Source organism: Pan troglodytes, chromosome 13 (assembly GCF_028858775.2).
Source record: "Pan troglodytes isolate AG18354 chromosome 13, NHGRI_mPanTro3-v2.0_pri, whole genome shotgun sequence".
Taxonomy (NCBI): domain Eukaryota; kingdom Metazoa; phylum Chordata; class Mammalia; order Primates; family Hominidae; genus Pan; species Pan troglodytes.
The window spans coordinates 59770112-59790629 of record NC_072411.2 but is presented as its reverse complement, the minus strand read 5'-3'; the positions used below and the strand labels follow the sequence as shown (position 1 = coordinate 59790629).

Sequence of the window (20518 nt, the reverse complement as noted above, 5' to 3'; positions counted from 1 at the left end):
TAAATTGCAGTCTTAAAGTCTCTGCAAACATTTATGTAAACTCATTCTAAGCCAAATTTATTCTCTTACCATATAGTACATTTTTAATAGGTTTAGTTATTTAATTTTGCACTCAGAAAAAAGAAACAAACCAAAAAGTGGAGGAGAGGTAACGATGAGCATCCAAAACTAGAAATGTCAGCCAGCAAGGAAGGAGGCAGAAGAACAAAAAAGCTGATGCAAGATCATGTTCTAGTAATTTTGAAGTTATGGTGATGACTTTAAGGCATATGGAAAAGGTTAAATTCTGACAAGCAAATAGGATTGAATAATCAAAGAGGGTTTTAAAAGAGATCAAGTATTTACATGGTTAAAACTAAAAGGGTCCTTGATGGAATAAAATTTACTGTTATACTTTGTGAGTTAAATTTTTATTAATTGGGTGGATAGACATAAACAAATGTCTGAATTCATACAAACATTATTATACCAACTGCGAAGTTTCTAATCTGCAGATCACTCTGCTAGACCTCGAGTTTTAATAGAAGATTTTTTTTTTTTTTTTAAGGACATTCTAATCTGATTAGCGTGGCCACAGTATTTATAATTCAGTGTTGCATTTTGTTAGTTTTACACTTTCTCATGCAAATGACATATGCCATGGAGTATGATGTATGCCAAGCTGTTGATTAGTTGGGCTTGGAAAGTTAAACAAATACGTAAAGGAAGTTAGGCTTGTGATCGGATGGCTGAAGAGACCAGTAATATGGAAATGGGTAAGGCCTCTGTAGTGAAGAACAGGGCCTGATGACATAATGTCATGAAGAGGTCTGAACCCAGGGAGGGAATCAGTGAATGAATGTCTGAATAAGCGAGTAAATGAAGAGAGGAATGAATGGTTCCTAGGCAGAAACTGTGATGTAAAAAAATCAATGAGAAATCAGCAGTAGACACCCAGGATTTATTAAAGACAGAGACCACAGCTGGGTAATTTGGTTTTAGCTCAGGTAGCCCTTTCTCTTAAGGATAGTACAGTGTCTGTAAGGGCTTGATGGTGAAACATACCAAATCCAAGTTAATAAGAGTAATATCAAAGATTTGTACAGTACTTTATATTTTAAAAGCATTCTCACATTCATACATTAATACAATTGATTCTCAGTGGAATTTTTTCAAATTCTAGTTGTGTCTAATTGAATGATGGTTAAAATGTCTGGGCCATTGGCCAGGTATTAGGAAGTATTTTAGTTTTAATACTTCGTGAGTTGTGAGACTGTGTGGTCAGGATGAGGAGCTTCTTGTTAGGATATTGGTTATGCTAATAATAAGTAAGCAGTGATCCTTACAACTAATTCCCCTTTTCCCCCCCAACTCCAGGAAAATCCTTCCCTGGAACACAGAATTTCCACTTGGAGGTTGGCCTCATTATTCTCTCTGTAGTGTTTGCAGTATGTCTTTTAGCCTGCCTGCTGGGAGTTGCTCTCCGAAAATTTAAAAGGCGCAACCAAGAACGCCTCAATCCCCGAGACGTGGAGTATGGCACTATCGAAGGGCTCATCACCACCAATGTTGGAGACAGCACTTTAGCAGTAAGTCATGACCCCACAGGAAATCCCAAGCATAAGGAAGATGTCTGGAGACACGTTCTTATTTCGAGCATGAAACGCTAACCAGTAATGAGTGACTGAACAGTGTACACACATGCTGTTGGTTACTTATGTCCTAAACAAGCACATGCTGGCACCTGTGTAGTCTTCCCATATCAGAACAGCCATTTTAGATAGACATTTAAATAAGGGATGGGATTTATTTTAGTAGTGTTGGTAGTTAGTTACTTTTCTCTGAGGAGTAAAGCAAAAGAGACAGAGAATGGTTGCCTACAATTTTGGAGGGTTGGAATTTGTGGTCTTCAGTTACTCTATTTTTAGCCATAAAAGTGCTCTTTTAAAAAGGCACCTTTTGCTGAATATTAAATATTAATTTCCTTTCTAGATTATTTCAACACCCTGTAATTTAAGGCTTAAAAACTTGACATCCTAAAAAGCAGCTTTTAAATTTTGTATGCTCCTGTGGTGCCCCCTTGTGGAGTGCAGTCATTTGGTTAAACCGGTGTTGTCCAATAGAAACATGTGCATCACATACGTAATTTAAAATTTTCAAGTAGCCACCTTAAAAACAAACACATGAAAAAACCCAAAAAGTTTCTTAAAAGTAGATTTAATTTTAACAGATATTCAACCAAATACATACCATTTTTGTCATTTCAATGTATAATTGATTAAAAAATTATTAATGTAAATTTTACATTCTTTTTGCTTTTGAAGTAAGTTTTCAAAATCTTGTGTGTATTTTACACCTATAGCATATATCAATTCACACCAGCCACAGTTTACTTGCTCATGGCTATGTGTGGCTAGTGATTAACCTGTTGGACTGCACAGTGTTAGAAACTATTGTATTTATACATTAAAAAATTATTCTTTTGCATATTTTTAAATGATAAAATCACATTAAAAAGTGACTATCTCCTTTTATTTACCTTTTAAAATTGCTTACCAAGTGTTCATTTTAAAGCCGCTTTGAACTTTAAGTGGGGAAAGGGTATCACTTGCTCTAAATAGAAGGTTATCATAAAGTGCAAAAGAAAAAATAATAACATTCTGCATGGATATTATGCTGAGTCTGATGCCTACTCTGAAAAATTTGAGATTTGTGGGTGTTAAGTGAGTGCAAGAGACATGCCAATACCAATTTGAGACTCTCTCCTTGTCACAATCCGATTAATTGAAAGACAATCAAAGTAATAACTTTCTAATGTGATTCAGTGTTACTCAATGCGGTTGCCCATGTGTATTTGAAATCATTTTGCAGTAAGTCTTGTTCTGCTAGACAGCAAGCTTCAAAGTGTCTGATAGTTCTGCAGTTACACTTGCCCTGCAGCTCCCCTTATGCTGGAGAAGACTTCCCCTCACCAGTGACCATCTGGGTAGCACAGATGCTACACCTGGACAATTGCAGGACCCACCTTTGGCAGGTTGTCACAAACATTTGGTAGTGCCTGATATGGGCTGGGAAACATCCCATTCTACTGCCTGACCCATCACTGGGCCACTTTTTGGTATGTAAAAGGGGGAAGTAACCTTCTGTAGCTTCCATTTACCTACTGTTTAAACTGTGGTACAGTGGAACTGGGGAAAGAGAATGCAGTATAAGGACATTTCATTTCAAAAAGTAGAGAAATACAATTTTTTTTGTTAGATATATACTTAGAAGTCTATTTCAAGCTTTAAGGAAAATTAAATGAGTTTATTGAGTTAGTAGCAAGAAGATGTGAGGATGAATCCTGACAAAGCTTTAGCAAAGCAAGATTCTAAAATAGGTTAGTTAGAACTTCATTCCTCAGAGCTGCTAACATAACTAATTACCAAGGGCAATAATAGGAATATCTGGTGTAAATTACTGTTTAAATGGCTTTTAGAATTTTGAGAGAGGAATGGAGCATATGCCAAAATAGTCCTTTAAACTCAACCATGTCATGTGACAGTATATCATGATATAATAACACAGTAAAGAACACTATTTAAAACAAGTTGTCATTATTGGTCTGCATACTTGCTTATTTAAGCAATATGCTCATTTGTATGTTTCAACAAAGCATGCCCTTACTAAACAGCACATCTACATTGAAAAACAAGCCTTGGCCATGCATGGTGGCTCATGCCTGTAGTCCCAGCACTTTGGGAGCCCAAGGGGGAAGATCACTTGAGACCAGGGGTTAGAGACCAGCCTGGGGCAATATAGTGAAACTCTGTCTTGAATTAAAGAAAAGAAAAGAACAAAAAGAAGGCTTGGCATCTGAGAGTTGGGATGTACGTTTGTTAGTCTTGGGTTGATTTTTTATTTTTCCTTCCTTAGGTCTGTGAACAGGGTTTAGTAGAAGCAGGATCATACATTATGAAAAAAATAACACATTAGTTTAATTTTCAGAATTATTCTTCTCGAAAAAGAATGAATGAATAAGGAGCAAAAAGAACTGCAAGAGAGAAAATGGTTAGGGAGATATGAAACTCTGCTTCATCTACACTCATTTTCTTGTTGATTATCCCTTTTGTGGTTTTTAAGGGTTCTAAATTTCTTCCGTTGGATGCTCAGCTTTTGGTAATTTTGCCGATCAACAGTACTTCACAGTGGTGCTCAGAAGAAGTGAAAGAAGATGAAATTCACACAAATCAATGTATTGCTTTAGTAGGCCAGCCAAAATGTTTGGGAAAGGATGAGCTTTGGGGAATATTAAGTCAATATTACTGCAACCCTACCTTTATCACCCATCGGCACAATATTGTTTATTACAGATAATCTATGCCTGATACCTGCTTCTTGGCTTATGCTGAGAGTAAGAAGGAAAACCTTATCAATGAACTAACTGGGAATCTTTTTGCCAACACCTTCATTTGTAGACATTAACTTGGGGCACTGGTTTTATGTTTTCAATGAAAGCTTTATTTGTTTTCTTTTCTGATTTGTGAGTGATTCACATTAAGAAATGATGGTAGGTGTTGATATAGTTTTGCTCCTCACCTGCCTAAAAGGAAACCTCCATCCAGGCAGCCCGTTGCTGCCTGCGCTTACCAATTTAATGATCCACATGGTCATTGGAGTCTTTTCGTTACAAATCACATTAGAGTTGTTTGTTCCTTATTCCTAGTTTGTTTGTTCCTAATTAGAGTTCCTTAGTTGGTATGGCAACTAAAGTGAATCATTTGACAGATACTTAGTGAGAATAGCAGAATATGTAAATTATACCCAGTTCTTGAAGTTGAAAGGACCCCCCCACCCTTTTCTGTTCCACCTGCTGTTCTCTCTACTGCTTCCCTTGAGATCATCTCTGCTTCTTGGGCTTTTTGATTTACACCTTCAACTTTGTCTGCTCAGCTTCTTTCATTATATATTTTATTTGGAAACTCTGTGTATAAGAAAGGACTACTTATCCTTCGGGGAAAACCTATCATATATTAGGTGAAGTGCTAGCTTCTAGTATTCCGAAGAAATAAAACCTTTCCTGGCCAGGCGTGGTGGCTCATGCCTGTAATCCCAGTGCTTTGGGAGGCCAAGGCAGGCAGATCACCTGAGGTCAGGAGTTTGAGACCAGCCTGACCAACATGGAGAAACCCCGTCTCTACTAAAAATACAAAATTAGCCGGGCGTGGTGGCGCGTGCCTGTAACCCCAGCTACTTGGGAGGCTGAGGCAGGAGAATCACTTGAACCCGGGAGGTGGAGGTTGCAGTGAACCCAGATTGTGCCATTGAACTCCAGCCTGGGCAACAAGTGAAACTCTGTCTCAAAAAAAATAAAAAATACAAAACAATAAAACCAGTCCTTCCTCCTTCTTCCAGAGGAGCTTTACATGTACACTAACAGGCCATGTGTCCCGGATTGCTGCCCTTCATGTGAGTTACAATGTCATGCATGCTAATACTCCAAAGTGGGAGCTATATTGCTCAATCGTTTCTTTTCCCCCTTGTCTTAAACCACAGGATTTATTGGATCATTCGTGTACATCAGGAAGTGGCTCTGGTCTTCCTTTTCTGGTACAAAGAACAGTGGCTCGCCAGATTACACTGTTGGAGTGCGTCGGTAATTCTTTTTTTTCCTTTCTTTGTGGGTAATATGCAATGTTAGTTGTGTTTTTGAAGTAAAAGATGGAACTTGGGAAATCTGCTTTTTGTTACCTGTTGTTTCCTTATTAAACTTATGAGATGTGGTCTCTATTCTGTATGACTAATGTTGGAGCACCTGAACTTGTTTAAGCTCTTATCAAAGGAGTCCATCACTAATGAGTACAGAAAATGCCGAGTCAAAAGCTTTCAGTTGTAAGTGGACCCTTTGTGATGACTAGAGAATGCCCAAAAAATGAATTGATATGGTTGCTCCTTACCATAGGTATTGGATACTCTGAAGTAAGTAGGCTTTTGGACAATAAACTTTATTGCAATTCTTTAATTCCTCTCATTCTTTTCTTCTTTTTAATGGCAATAATTAATGAACATAATTAATGAAACCAATTCTAGCAAAGGGATCTTTATAACTCCTTTATTTAAATATGAGCTATATACATTTCTCCATGGCCTCTCACATTTTCCCAATACATGAACATATTTGTATGTAGACATAATCATGTTGTATATATAATTTATGTCCCTTTTTTCAGTTTTAAGCTCATAAACATTTCATGTGTTTGTACACATCACAAATATTTTTGAAGATTATGTAGCAGTCCATGGAATGATAGTGTAACTATAACCATACTGCTTGAAAAAGATTTTGCACACATTGCTTCTTTCTTTTGAGTTCTCAGAAGAAATTCCCAGGAACTGGGGGTTCCTGGGTCAAAATTTGTAAATGTTTTTTATAGCTTGTTTTATATGCTGCTGATTGGCTCTCTAGGAAGATGGTACAAAGTGCCTATTTCCTGATTTTTGTTAGCTTTACTTTTATGTGGCAGGTATTTGCAAGTTCCATAATCATTTTCCTAAGTTTCTCTTTTAGACGGCTTGCAGGGATGGCTGCAGTAGCAATAATGGGTTGGCAACCTCTCCACACCCTCCTCCTAGTGCTCATGGTTTCCGAGGGCTGGATTTTGCAGCTCCTGCCGTTGCATCTTTTGCTTTTGGGAGGTGACCTATAAGCTGCCCCCACCACTTGGCTGCTGTTCTCCAGATTTTCTTCTTGTTTTCATGGAAAGAGGGACACCCCCAGTCTGAGTAGTAGAAACGGGGAAGGGCAGAGGTAGGAAGAGCAGTGGCTGCTGCCCCAAGGCACAGGAGTAACCAGCGGGAGCTTGGTTGTCCTTTCTCTAGGTCTACGGTTATTGTCACTGTTTCCTGCTTCTCCTCCACGGCAGATTGTGAATGGAGAAAATAAAGATGGAAAAGCCCCAAATGTGCTCCTTAATTTCAACCAGAGTTGTCCTCTTGTACTAACTAGTATCTTATTTGATTATGAACAAGATTATCTGGATAGTGGTGGGAAGACATTGAAGGGGTACATTTCCCTGTCTCATCTTCCCTCTCTACTACTATTCCATGCAAGCTATCTCAAGATTAGTCTTCAGAGATTGGCTCCAGAGTCCAAATGGCAAAACAGTAATGCACCTTTAAAATATGTAGTTTCTGGTTCTATAGATATTCCTCAGCATTCTTTTGAAACAGTATAAATATGATTATTGCATTTTCTTGGGTTAGGACTAAAGACTTTAATAAAAGCAATGCCTTTCATTAGCTTGTAGTTAGTGTGTTCATGTGGTACAGCTTTTAGTAAAAATATATGTGATGAACTGCATGGATGGTATGTTATTTTTGGCTCAAAAACATGGGAAGTTGGGTTAGGGGAGTCATTTCTGGATGACGATCAGTGAAAGTACAAATTTCAGGTGCCTTAAGGGAGCCTTTTCGTGGGGCTTCATGGCCAGGGCTTTCGGGCAGCTCTGCTTTTGTTTTAGGGGCTTCTGCATAATGATGAATTTGCAAAAAGCATTTAACAACTTAAAAGCATTTGAAAACCATTGAACAATATTTCTATTTTAATTTACCTACCTGGACATTCATCTTCTGTTTTCTTTAAAACAACAACCAAAAAAAGGATTTGAGGTAATTTTGTATCCATAATTCCCTGGGATATTTTGCTCTCATCCCTAATGACAAAATGAGGACAAAGGGAAAATAAAGATACAAAATAGAACCAAAGGCAGGAAAAGATTAGCATATCATTTTCTGGCAGCCAGTATTTGTAGTATCTTAGCACTAGGCCTCATCTTGAGCTATAAATGCTGGCAAATTGCTATGGCTTTATTAAAAGGAATCGTGTACTAAATTATATTTGTGTGACCCAACAGTGGCCCACAATGAGCACTTGTTAGCCACATTGAACATCCTTTTGGGTTAGTTGTTGGTATTTAATAGGGACATGATATTCTTGTCAGGTAATCTAGATTTAGTGGTTGTGATTATGATTCAGGTGTGTCTCCTGGACAGAACTGCTTCTCTCTCCATGTTTGGGTTTTCAGTGACTTAGTGTTCCAGCAAAGAACTGTATTCCTGTATATGCAGGTGGTGCTGCAGCTGCTTATTAGAAGCTGTGTGATTCCAGCAGTCACTTGCCTGGGTAGAAAGCCCCACTGCCCTGCAAGTTATATCTCTTGCCTTGTTATCTAGGCTGATTATACCCCTCGTTGATCCTCATAGTCTTGTGGTAATTACCTCCTCCTCCAACCTCCCTGATCACCCCTACCTATAATTAAAGAGAAGAATGGAAGAGGGAGCATGTAGTTGACAAGCTGACAAGTGTGTTGCTGCTGCAAGAGGGGGCCATGCACCAAACAGATTAGATCACAAGTAGAGTTGCCACGTTTTCCAAAATGTATTCTCCAAGTAGCCTTTTCAGTGTAGCCCACTTGTAGCATCACAGGAGCTGTCTGACAAACAAATACCCATGACCAGTATCAGAAGAAGTCAGAACTCTTCTGGGATTATGTATTTAAGACTTTGCAAATCCTCTTTTTGAAATACATCTTCCGCCAAGAAATCTTTATGGATGCAGTGGCTGCATGTCGATCTTCTAGCAGCATTGTGTTTTGGTTTGTTTTTGTTTTTTAATCCTTAGAACACACATTTTAAACTTAATTGTTCTCCTTTGTGGAAAAAATGCATATCTAAATTCACCAATTTGGACAGTGCCTATGTTGATCCTGTGTGAAGGGAAGGAACCAAGGAAGGAATTCAGTTTACTGATGTACACTTTTTTGGCTTTCAGAACACAACTGAAATTTAATAATCTGTACCATTTCCTAAGTTTTACTTTCATGTGTTTTAAAAGTCATATGCATTTTATACCTTTCAACAGAGGAATTTAAATGTAAACTGAGTAATTAGCAGCTAATTATACAATGCAGATACAGAAGGCAGTTTGTTATCACAATATGGTAGATGAGAGGGGCAGCTTCCACCTTATTTTTGTATGTCTTTATAGGCCAAAAATAAAAAATAAAAAATAAAGGTTGTGATATTTATATTCCCAAGCTGAGTTTCTCCAGTAAGCAATGGAGGGATTAAGAGTTGCATGCACTAAATTAATTATTCTTAATGATGGGCTGGCTGCCTCCAAAATGCCTACTGTTCTGTGTCACCTATGTTTTGCTTTCCATAGGGAAAGGCAGGTATGGTGAGGTGTGGAGGGGCAGCTGGCAAGGGGAGAATGTTGCCGTGAAGATCTTCTCCTCCCGTGATGAGAAGTCATGGTTCAGGGAAACGGAATTGTACAACACTGTGATGCTGAGGCATGAAAATATCTTAGGTAAGTACAAGGATAACCCCCTCATTAATTGTATGTAGGGAGAAATAATTGTCTGCCTTTGCTCTCTCCGTTTTGGTGAATGTGAATTCGAGAGTGTCTCCTAAAAAGCAATATAGGGATCCTTAGCATTTATATGCTGTTTAATTTTCTCAAACACCAATTTCTTATTTAAATCTGCAAATAAGTTTAAGACTCTCTGGATGATGAAAAGGAAATCCACTAGTGCTAATTCTTATGCCTACATCTGCAGATCGTTATTTAAATAACAAAAATTTGCCCCATATTGTTCACTTCAAGGCTCATTGGTTGTTCTACTCACCCCACCCTTTTTGAATATTTATTACTTGAATCAAACTAAGAAAGATCTTTGGACTATTTCCTAGAGATTCACAGCTCCCAGGGATATCGTAATTAAATGCACATTCCCTCAAACTAGGCATCATTTTTAAAACCCAGATTTGCAGAGGGATTCAGGATACATTTTAATTTAGAAACTAAAGCTTAGCAACATTTGTGAAATATGTAAAGTGCCCGTTGAAATACTGCTATGGCAGTATAAAGGGTGAGCACACTCCTTAGGCCCATTGACTTCTGTATTTTTGAAAAGTTTCTCTAAGTGTGTTTATACTGATACATGTATGGTGAATGCTGCCTGGAGTGCTTCTTCAATAGTGGATATAAAGTTTATATAGAATTTAACTCTGTATAGGATAGTGTTGGCCACCTTATGGCTATTGGATTAGGTCTGGCTCATAGGAAGGCCATTGCCAAAATTTATTTCTATTTTAGCACTGCCAATTTAGTATTTAAATGAGTCAAGTTGTCTGCAAATAATGATTTGACAGTTGTCCAAAGCTTCAAAGCTTTGCTTCCGTGGTGTGGTGGTGATGTTCCATCTCAAAATTTTTTCAGTTTCTGTAGTTGATTTCTCACTTTTGCTTACCCATCGGGTCCTAGTCATCACTTAATCCTCCTCACCTCAGCTGTCAGCTTTCCCTTTCCAATTCATCTCTCCACTTGGAGTTGTCTTCCACTGGGGAGCAGAGATCATTCTGTTCAGTGTCTTTGATGGCTCCCAAATTTCCTGCAACACTTGTGACTGGTATTCAAGACTCCCTGGTTTGGGGCTCCCAGGAATCACTTAACCATCCTTTACAAGTATGCCCCATTCAGTTACTACTAATACTGACCATTCCTTGAGATCGCCACAAACATTTAGGTCTCGCTGTCCTTCCTCAGGTTGCTTTTGATCACTCACTATCCTTTTCACATCCTCCAGCCATTCCTTCCTCCGTCAAAACCTCTTGGCCCCTTTTAGTTTTGCCCAGTGGAATTAATTGTGCTTTTCTGCATTTCCCGACTTTGTACCTCTGCTCTAACTCTTACCACACACTGCCTTGTGTTGCAGTTAAACGTCTGTGTGTAACAAGAATAGCAACAGTAATAACAATAAACATGCAATGGATAATTACTATGTGGTAACCACAGGTGCATTATGTGCATTTTGTTAGGGAATCTTCACCATGACCATAAGAGAATAGGTACTCTCATTTTCCCAGTTTTAAATGTTGAGGTAACCAATATACAGAGAGGTTAAATAGTGGAGGTGGAAATTACATCAGGCAGCCTAACTCTTAACCACAGTTTTGTACTCAAAACACAAACATTCTATAAAAGTACTCTAGAATCATGAAGCAAAGGTAGTTATATAATTCACGCTTAAGAGATAAACAGTTAAAAGAAAACCCTGCTTATTTAAAAGTAATTTTTTTCCTGATGGTCTAGAGCATAATTAATGGGACAGATAAAATTCTTCCCTAAGACCTAAGGGGCTTAGTGAAGGTGAGATAACAAAAGTGTATTCGTTTATTATTTATTTATTTAATCAGAAGCTCCTTTTTCTTGGAGGAAATCAGTAGAGGCTACACAGATATATAACAGTAATTCAATTTCTTTTGAGTGGTGCTGTTAGAGTTTGGGGTATTTTTTAAGAAAATCATTAAAGATTAGTAGTATTTGGTTCAAACTGTTAAAGCAGAAACATTTTCTTTATTAAGAATAACTAATGTCCAAGAACACATTTTGATGCATATTGTGGCCAGCTAAGGGCTCCAAGAGAAGCAGCATCGAGGGGAAAAGCAGACTGGGGAGTAGGGAAGGAGTGGGAGACTCAGGGCTGGCCATGGGAATAGGCTTAGAGGAAGAGAGAGAAAGAAGTAGAGGGTGAAGGTGCTAAAATATTATTCAGTTTGCTTTGCATATGTCCCATAGGTGAAAATGTGAAATTATTTTTTCTCTGAGTAGAAATCAGTTTGTTTGGGGACAGTATGGCATAGTCGGTAAGAGTCTGGGTTCTAGAATCAGACCTACAGGAACCTAATATCAATGATGTGATCTACTTACTTCATGTGGTTTTTGGAGGATTGCATATAAAGTTCCAGGCATGTAGTACTCAATAATTATTAGCTGCCTCTGTTGTGGTTGCCGATGATGATGATGATCAAATAGGGGACCTTTCTTGGCTCACAGAGCCTTCCTATGCAAGGTATCAGGACAGCTAGCACTAAATTCAGAGTTGATAGCAACTTAAATAGCTGTGTGATCCTTGGCATCTCCCAGCACCAACTTTATTATCTGTAAAATGAGCATAATGATGTCTTTCTTACCAGCTTGTTGGGAAAAATCTCGTGAGAAAATATATGTGAAAGTGACATAAATTTTATATAAAGTACTATGCAAGTATAAAGCATTTTAATGTATTTTCTCTTACATTTTCATAAGTCATTTAATTCTTCCTCAAGCCATATCCGTCTTAAAAAATTTTTTTTCTCACCTCTTTTTAAGTCCCAAACTTCACTGTCTACCAGCGTGGTTCATATATGTGAGAATAATCCTAGAAAGGCACCTCTGTAGCAGAAAAGGCAAGCACACGTCACAATTTATTTCATAAGATAGGAAGTGCCCCTAACTTCCAGACAGTCTTCTGCATGCTCAAAAGTTCCCTCCAGATGTCTAGAAAAATCTCTTCCGGGCTGATTGCGATGTCTCACGCTTGTAATCCCAGCACTTTGGGAGGCCAAGGCAGGTGGATCACCTGAAGGTCAGGAGTTTGAGACCAGCCTGGCCAACGTGGGGAAACCTCATCTCTACTTAAAATATAAAAAATTAGCCAGGCGTGATGGTGGGCCCCTGTAATCCCAGCTACTCGGGAGGCTGAGGCAGGAGAATCACTTGAACCCAGGAGGCGGAGGTTGCAGTGAACCGAGATCGCGCCATTGCACTCCAGCCTGGGCAACAAGAGGGAAACTTCGTCTCAAAAAAAAAAGAAAAAGAAAAAGAAAAATCTTCTCCAACCTCTTCATCCACATTTGTCAGTCACTCACTTTACTTCAAGACCAGTTGAGTTGCCACTTCCTAATGGAAGCCTATTGTAACATCTAGTCTGAATTACTATAATTTCCTGCTCTGGGCTCATGTTGCCCTTTGAAGATATATATTATAGTACTTTTCATATTTTATTGTAGTGTTTTCGTTTTTACATCTGTCTTCTTTAGCCAACAAACACTATCATCTTGGTTTTTCTGTGTGTGACTGACAGATAGCATCATAAATACTCATATATTTGGTTGGTTTCTTTTTTTTATTTCGTGAATCAGTCAATCATTTAATGTAAACTTGCCCCCTTTATTTTACATCTGAGCAGACATAGGCTAAGGAGCCTAATTGAGTTGCCCAGTATTAGACAAGTAAATCACAGGCAGAGTCAGGACTAGAATACAGTACTCAGGTTTTAGATTTGATGTTCTTTTAGGATGGTTGATGAATGGTCTGTTCCTAAAGTATCAACATGCTGAAGGGCTTGGCACTATCATTATGGGTGAGCACAAAGATATTATTGCTATCTGAAACTTAAGGAATGTAAAATATCTTTTAAAGTATTACTTATAATGAAATGAATATGAAAGTTTCCTATTAGCAGTGCCCTTTTAAGGAATAAATGCTATTATTTTTCTCTGTTGATGCTTCTGTAAACCGCCTCTTAGGGCAATTGGTCAGTTTAATTACTTTTTGTTACAGATGACATTTACTGTGTAGGTCGCTATTTCTAAATACTTTAAGTTATAATGTGGAATCCTCATGTATATTAATTTTTTTCTTGCTCTCTCCAGGTTTCATTGCTTCAGACATGACATCAAGACACTCCAGTACCCAGCTGTGGTTAATTACACATTATCATGAAATGGGATCATTGTACGACTATCTTCAGCTTACTACTCTGGATACAGTTAGCTGCCTTCGAATAGTGCTGTCCATAGCTAGTGGTCTTGCACATTTGCACATAGAGATATTTGGGACCCAAGGGAAACCAGCCATTGCCCATCGAGATTTAAAGAGCAAAAATATTCTGGTTAAGAAGAATGGACAGTGTTGCATAGCAGATTTGGGTAAATTTCTAAAAATATTTTTTTCCTTACCAGTTTTATTTTTGTTTCAATGGTTAGGTGAGTTGCATCTCTCCCCCACGACATGTTATGCAAAATTTCAAACATGCAGAAAAGTTGAACATTTACAATGAACACCTTTATACCCACCACATAGATTCTCACATTAACATTTTACTATCCTTAAGCATTATTATGTATTTATTCATCTATTCATCTCCCCATCCATCAGTCCATATCAACCTTTGATAGAGTTGAAAGTAAATTGCAGACAAAGGAATTCTTTCTTCTGATGATTTCAGCATGTACACTAGTATATCATTGACAAGAATGCATTATTTGCTTTTTCTTTTTTCAGGTAAAATTTATATACTGTGAGATATACAAATCTTAAGAGTTTTGACAAATGTTGTAAAACCCAAATCCCTGTCGAGATACAGAGTTTCCCATTACTCTTGACAGTTACCTCAGGCTCATTCAGTCAGTCCCTGCCACACCCCACCTCAGAAGTAACCAGTACTGTTGCATTTTCGTTTCACAAACCTTCACATAAAGTAGGTGCACAATAAATACTCTATAGAATTAGTTTGTCTTAAAAGTGGTCTCTAAAATCATTCTGTAACCAAGGCAAAAGAATCAAGTTAAGAAATAGGAAAATAATCCCCGAACTGATTCACTCTTTTCCCTGTTAGGATAGCTCATTCTTATGGTGTTAGAGTAGTACTCAGTGTAGCTTTAGTTGCATTATAAATAAGAGTATTTTCATTTATAGTGGCATTTTATATAAAACCATGTTCTTCCTGGATTCCTAGAATATTGGCTAAATAATTGTGCTAATGAGAATTCAGGGCCCTCTACTTGATTAAACATGGTTTATATGATATTTATATTATTGCAATTATTGTTAGCCTGATAAAGGTTTAGACAAAAATAGCTTTAGTTATGTAAATAACAAAGTTTATTTTTGTTTGTTTTTAAACATAAGGGATTTGACATGTTAGGAAAATGTATTTCCTTTGAATCCCTTTAAAGTCTTTGCTTTTACATTGAGAAATTACAGTGTTTCCCAAGTAGGAGAAGAAAGATTTTAGGATAAGCATTGAAAGAGCATGGCCCTAAAGTTTTTTGCAGGCATTTTTAGTTGTGGTGTAGAGGACTTTTATGGCTTATTCCATGGCTCTTAGAGCCAGGGCGATTTGGGTTTAAATTCTGGCTTTCTCAATTACCCTGTATTTTTGTGCAAGTCTATTTATCTATTTACCTGGCCCGAGTGCTGACACTGCTTTCACTCAGTGAGACAGGGACAGTGAGGGCGAAGGCGGATGGGGTTGGGAGTTAGCCAAGAGGAACTCCAGGGCTTGACCCTGTGCCCTGTACTTCTGCGTTGTTAGAAACTTGCATAACAGTGTGATCGTGGCCGGGCGTGGTGGCTCACACCTGTAATCCCAGCACTTTGGGAGGCCGAGGCGGAAGGATCACTTGAGGTCAGGAGTTCAAGATGAGCCTGGCGAACGTGATGAAACCCCATCTCTACTAAAAATACAAAAAAAAAAAAAAAAGAAAAATAATAATAATAGCCAGGCGTGGTAGCGTGCGTCTGGAATCTCAGCTACTGGGGAGGCTGAGGCAGGAGAATTGCTTGAACCCAGGAGGCAGAGGTTGCAGTGAGCCGAGGTCACGCTATTGCACTCCAGCCTGGGCGACAGAGCGAGACTCCATCTAAAAAATATATATATATATAGTGTGCTCATATATTACTCATGTAACTAAAAAATAAGCCCACCTCACAGGATTCTGGTAAGGCCCAGAAGTATTATAAATGTCTGGTAAACAATAAGGATTCAAGTTGTAGCTTCTGTTATAATCCAGTGGTCTGGGGAGGGTGGACAAATTGAGGTGGCTCTTGGTTTTGGTTTATGGGACTTGGTAGGGAAGGAGTTGAGGGGAACTTTGCAGTAAGTCCAGCTAATTAATTCTTCAACTACATTTCTTTTGGCTTGTAACCTTCCAATTAGATGTATGGGTTTGTATAAAAATCTGTTAAGGCGTTATTATTCAGGATATGGTAAACAATGCAGTACAGGAAACAACTCTTATAAGACAATAATTTGTATATAACTTATCAGTATATACCTAGCAATTAAGGATCACGTATTAGAAATAGTGTTCTATGATTAATCCTGCAAAAAGATCAGTATTATATTGATTAATTGATTGAAAGAGGATCTTATTCTGTTGCCCAGGCTGATCATAGGTCACTGCAGCCTCAATCTACTGGGCTTAAGCAATCTTCCTGCCTCAGTGTTCCAAAACAGCTGGGACTACAGGTGTGTACCACCACACCTGGCTAACTTTTTTTTGTTCTTAGTAGAAATGAGGTCTCACTATGTTGCTCAGGCTGATCTTGAACACCTGAGCTCAAGTGACAATCCCATCTCGGCCTCCCAAAATGTTGAGATTACAGATGTGAGCCACTGTGCCTCGTCTGTTTTTCTTTTTATTATTAAAAAATTCAAATGTTATAATGATCACTTAAATCCCGAACACCTAGATTCAAGAATTGTTAAAACTTTGCGATGTTTGCTTTATCAATCTGTGACCGTGTGTATATTTTTGCCAATCCATTTGAAAATAAAGTGTTACAGGCATCACAACACTTTACCCCTCAATACTTCAAAATTCATCCCTTGAAAATACTTAAAAATGCATCTTCTTCATAATCAGTTTTTCATATCTACAGATTATTGATAATTCTCTAGTATCATTTTATATTCATTTTCAGATGTTTTCAGTTTTTTCAAAGAGGAACTCAGCCAAAGTTTACAAATTGCATCTGGTTGTTTTGTCATCTTTAGTGTAAAAATTACTTATTACTAAGAACAAATCACCTGTAAAATTTAGCATCTTAAAACAACACAGATTTGACTTAGCAGTGTGGTTCTGGCTCAGGGTCTCGTGGAGGTTGCAGTCATCTGAACGCTCAACCAGAGCTGGAGTTTCCAACTCTGTGAGGACACACTTAAAGCCATGATTGGCGGCAGGTCTCAGCTCCTTGCAGGGGGACCTCTCCACAGGGTTGCTTGAGTGTCTTTATAACATGGTGCATGGTGAGCTGAGAGGGACAAACAGGAAGCCTTTTATAATTTTATAACATCTGTTATATCCTAACTGTGAAGATACCCACTGTCACTTATGCCATAGTCTATTCAATAGTCCAGCATACACTCAAGGGATGGGGAATTATGCCTCACCTGGAGATCCTAGCAGTGGTGGCTTTAAAATATGTCCACAAGTTCTTTGAAGCTTCTCCCATCTTCAGAATATCTCCATGTTCTGTTTAACCTGCACCTTTTAAATATTCTGATATTTTGACTGTTTGGTTCTGCAAATGGTGGAGGGGCATACAGTAGTCCCCTCTTTTCCCTGAGAAATACCTTCCAATACTCCCAGTGGATTCCTGAAACTCAGGATAGTACCAGATTCTATATATACTATGTTTTTTCCTATTACATACCTATTATAGTTTAATTTATAAATTAGCTACAGTAAAAGATGAACATTAATAACAATAAAATGGAACAATGATAGCAGTATGCTATAATAAAATTTATATGAATATGGTATCTCTCTCAAAATACTTAATTGTACTGTACTCACCTATTTTTGGACTGTAGTTGACTGTGGGTAACTGAAGGATAAGTGGGGGGACTATTGCATAGGATTTGGGAAATGTTCACAGTGTCCATAGAATCTTGGGGTTGATTATAAAAATAGGTGAAAGAGGAACCTGTCTGTTTTAGTGTAATGCAGTTGCCAGTATCTTTGCTAATTATTAAGGATGAGATAAGGTGTGCTAGCTCCCTGATGTTATATGAAATTGTCATCCCCCACATTCAAAGCCGTGGAGTGGAAGGTGAAGCATTCTCTGTAGACGGCTTGAGAGATCAACAAGGGATATTTGCATTGCAGTGGTTTACAGGGACTGCTTGCTCCAATTTGGCACTTTTCATTACAACAAATGTTATAGGAATCATTTTCAGTCAGTCTGCATATGCGTCAGTAACATAAAATCATCCACAAATAAAGCATGCATGTATGTGTCTCCCCACTGGCCAGTGAAGAAAGCCCGTCTCCCTCATTGACTGAGGAATTCTGGAATGAGTCATGGTTTAAGAAAGCATTTGAAAGTCATTTAACCTGAGAGTTGTGCTTTCAATTGAGGTCCAGTTAAATGCTGTCTGTTTCCATGATTCTAGAGAAAGGCCTGTGGGTTTGGTCAGCATTACTGCTCAGATAAGCAGCTCTTCCTTTAGGAATAAAGCAGTGCTTATAGCAATCTGCCCTTTATGTAGTGATAAATTACTTTAAATGCTCGATCTCACACTGTTGGAAATTTGTGTTTGGAGACTAGTGAGAGCAGTGGTGGAGCTTGAGAGCTTAATTTGCTTCTTGTTAAGCCACTTAGAGGTTCACATTTAACATGTGAGCCTGTTTTCCTGTGGACTTCAAACACAGGCCACATTGGTTTAGTGCATTGGTCTACCATTTACCCAAAACTTTTTGTCTCTTTGAGGTTCATATATTAACCTGATAACCTCAGAATGTTTCTGACATTTAGTCCCTTTTCTGCTCTCACCCCAGAAATAATCACAAAGGGCATTCTAGGGATCATTCTGAGTGTATTGCAACAGTGACCCTGGATCCACAAGAGGGCACTTTTGATTGGGGTTGGTTTAAAATCCTTCAGCAGCCTCTTATGAGAAAGGAAGTGGGTTGATTACATTGTTATCTTCTTCCTTTCAGGCCTGGCAGTCATGCATTCCCAGAGCACCAATCAGCTTGATGTGGGGAACAATCCCCGTGTGGGCACCAAGCGCTACATGGCCCCCGAAGTTCTAGATGAAACCATCCAGGTGGATTGTTTCGATTCTTATAAAAGGGTCGATATTTGGGCCTTTGGACTTGTTTTGTGGGAAGTGGCCAGGCGGATGGTGAGCAATGGTAGGTATCTAATCTAATATAATATTGTCTTAATCCAAGTTCTCTTGATCCAGCTACCTTTAAAAGGGCTGAAGGGACTATTGAAATTCACATTGTTCTTTGAATCGTACGTGTCGAGTTATAGGCATTCATATTTGATTTATGGCTGGTAGATGGAGTGTAATGGCTTTTATGTTTGAAATATACCACAGTAAGTGATGGTTGAAAACCAGTATTTCTGGAAGAGACCAGCCATTCCTTGGTTTTTCTTTGGATTTGTTCCAGATTTCTTTTCTTTTAAATTTTTAAAATTGATACATAATACTTGCGTTTATGGGGTACATGTGATATTTTGATAAATGTATGTAGTATGTAGTGCTCAAATCAGGACATTTAGGCTGTACATCACCCTGAACTTTTATCTTTGTGTTGGGAACATTTCAAATAGTCTCTTCTAGCTATTTTGAAATACATAGTATATTATTGTCAACTATAGTCATGCTACTGTGCTATTGAACATTAGAACCTATTTTTTCCATCCAGCTCTTATGTTTATAGCCATTAACCAACATCTCTTCATCCCACTGCCATCCTCACCCCTATTCCCCAACCTTCTCAGCTTCTGGTAACTATCATTCTACTCTCTACCACCATGAGATCAACTTTTTTAGCTGCCACATATGAGTGATAACTGGCTGTATTTATCTTTCTAGATAAAAGATTATGTCATCTGCAAAGAGGGACAATTTGACTTCCCTTTTTCCACATTGAATGTATTTTATTTCTTTGTCTTGCTTGATTGCTCTGCCTAGGACTTCTAGTACTATTTTGAATAAGAATGGTGAAAGTAGGCATTCTTGTCTTTGTTCCAGTTCTTAGAGAAAAGGCTTTCAGCTTTTCCCCATTCAGTATAAATTTACCTGTGAGTTTGTTGCATATGGCCTTTATTATGTTGAAGTATGTATATTCCTTCTGTACCTGCTTTGTTGAGAGTTTATATCATGAAGGGATGTTGAATAGACACAGAACTTTTTCTGCATATATTGAGATGATCATGAGGTTTTTGTCTTTGATTCTGTTGATGTGATGTATCACATTAATTAATTTGCATATGTTGAACCTTCCTTGCATCCCAAGAATAAATCCCACTTAATCATGATGTGTTATCTTTTTTATGTGTTGTTGGATTCAGTTTGCTTGTATTGTGTTTAAGATTTTTGCATCTGTGTTCATTAAGGATATTGGCCTGTAGTTTTCTTTTTTTGTTGTGGTTTCCTTGTCTCGTTTGGTATCAGGGTGATTCTGGACTCAGAATGAGTTAGGGACAATTCAGTCCTCTTCAATTTTTTGGAATAGTTCGAGAAGAATTGCTGTTAGTTCTATTTAAGTTTGGAAGAATTCAGCAGTAAAGCCATCCAATCCTGAGGTTTTCTTTGTGGGGATACTTTTTATTACTGACTCCATCTTGTTATTCATGGTCTGTTCAGATTTTAAATTTTCTTTTGGTTCCATCTTGGTAGATTATATCCATTTCCTCTAGGTTTTCCAATTTGTTTGTAATAATCTCTGATGACTTTTGTATTCTTGTGGTATCAGCTATAATGTCTTTTTTTTTGTTTCTGATTTTATTTATTTGAGTCTTCTCTCCTTGTTTCTTGGTTAGTGTAGTTAACAGTTTATCAGTTTTGTTTACCTTTCCAACAAACTAACTTTTTATTTCATTAATCCTTTGTATGATTACTTTTTGGTCTCTATTTTGTTTAGTTTT

The 20518-nt window shown here is 37.9% G+C and overlaps 1 protein-coding gene across 3 annotated transcripts in view; it reads left to right on the top strand.

Annotated features, from left to right (window-relative positions):
- ACVR1 (activin A receptor type 1) overlaps positions 1–20518 on the top strand; it is a 139363-nt gene that overhangs the window by 96158 nt on the left and 22687 nt on the right. For all 3 annotated transcript variants that reach the window (XM_016949840.4, XM_009443520.5, XM_009443522.5), the window contains exons 5-9: positions 1357–1568; positions 5515–5614; positions 9182–9328; positions 13498–13773; positions 18574–18771. In XM_016949840.4, coding sequence (XP_016805329.1) covers positions 1357–1568; positions 5515–5614; positions 9182–9328; positions 13498–13773; positions 18574–18771 — 933 coding nt within the window. The remainder of the gene's footprint in view (positions 1–1356; positions 1569–5514; positions 5615–9181; positions 9329–13497; positions 13774–18573; positions 18772–20518) is intronic.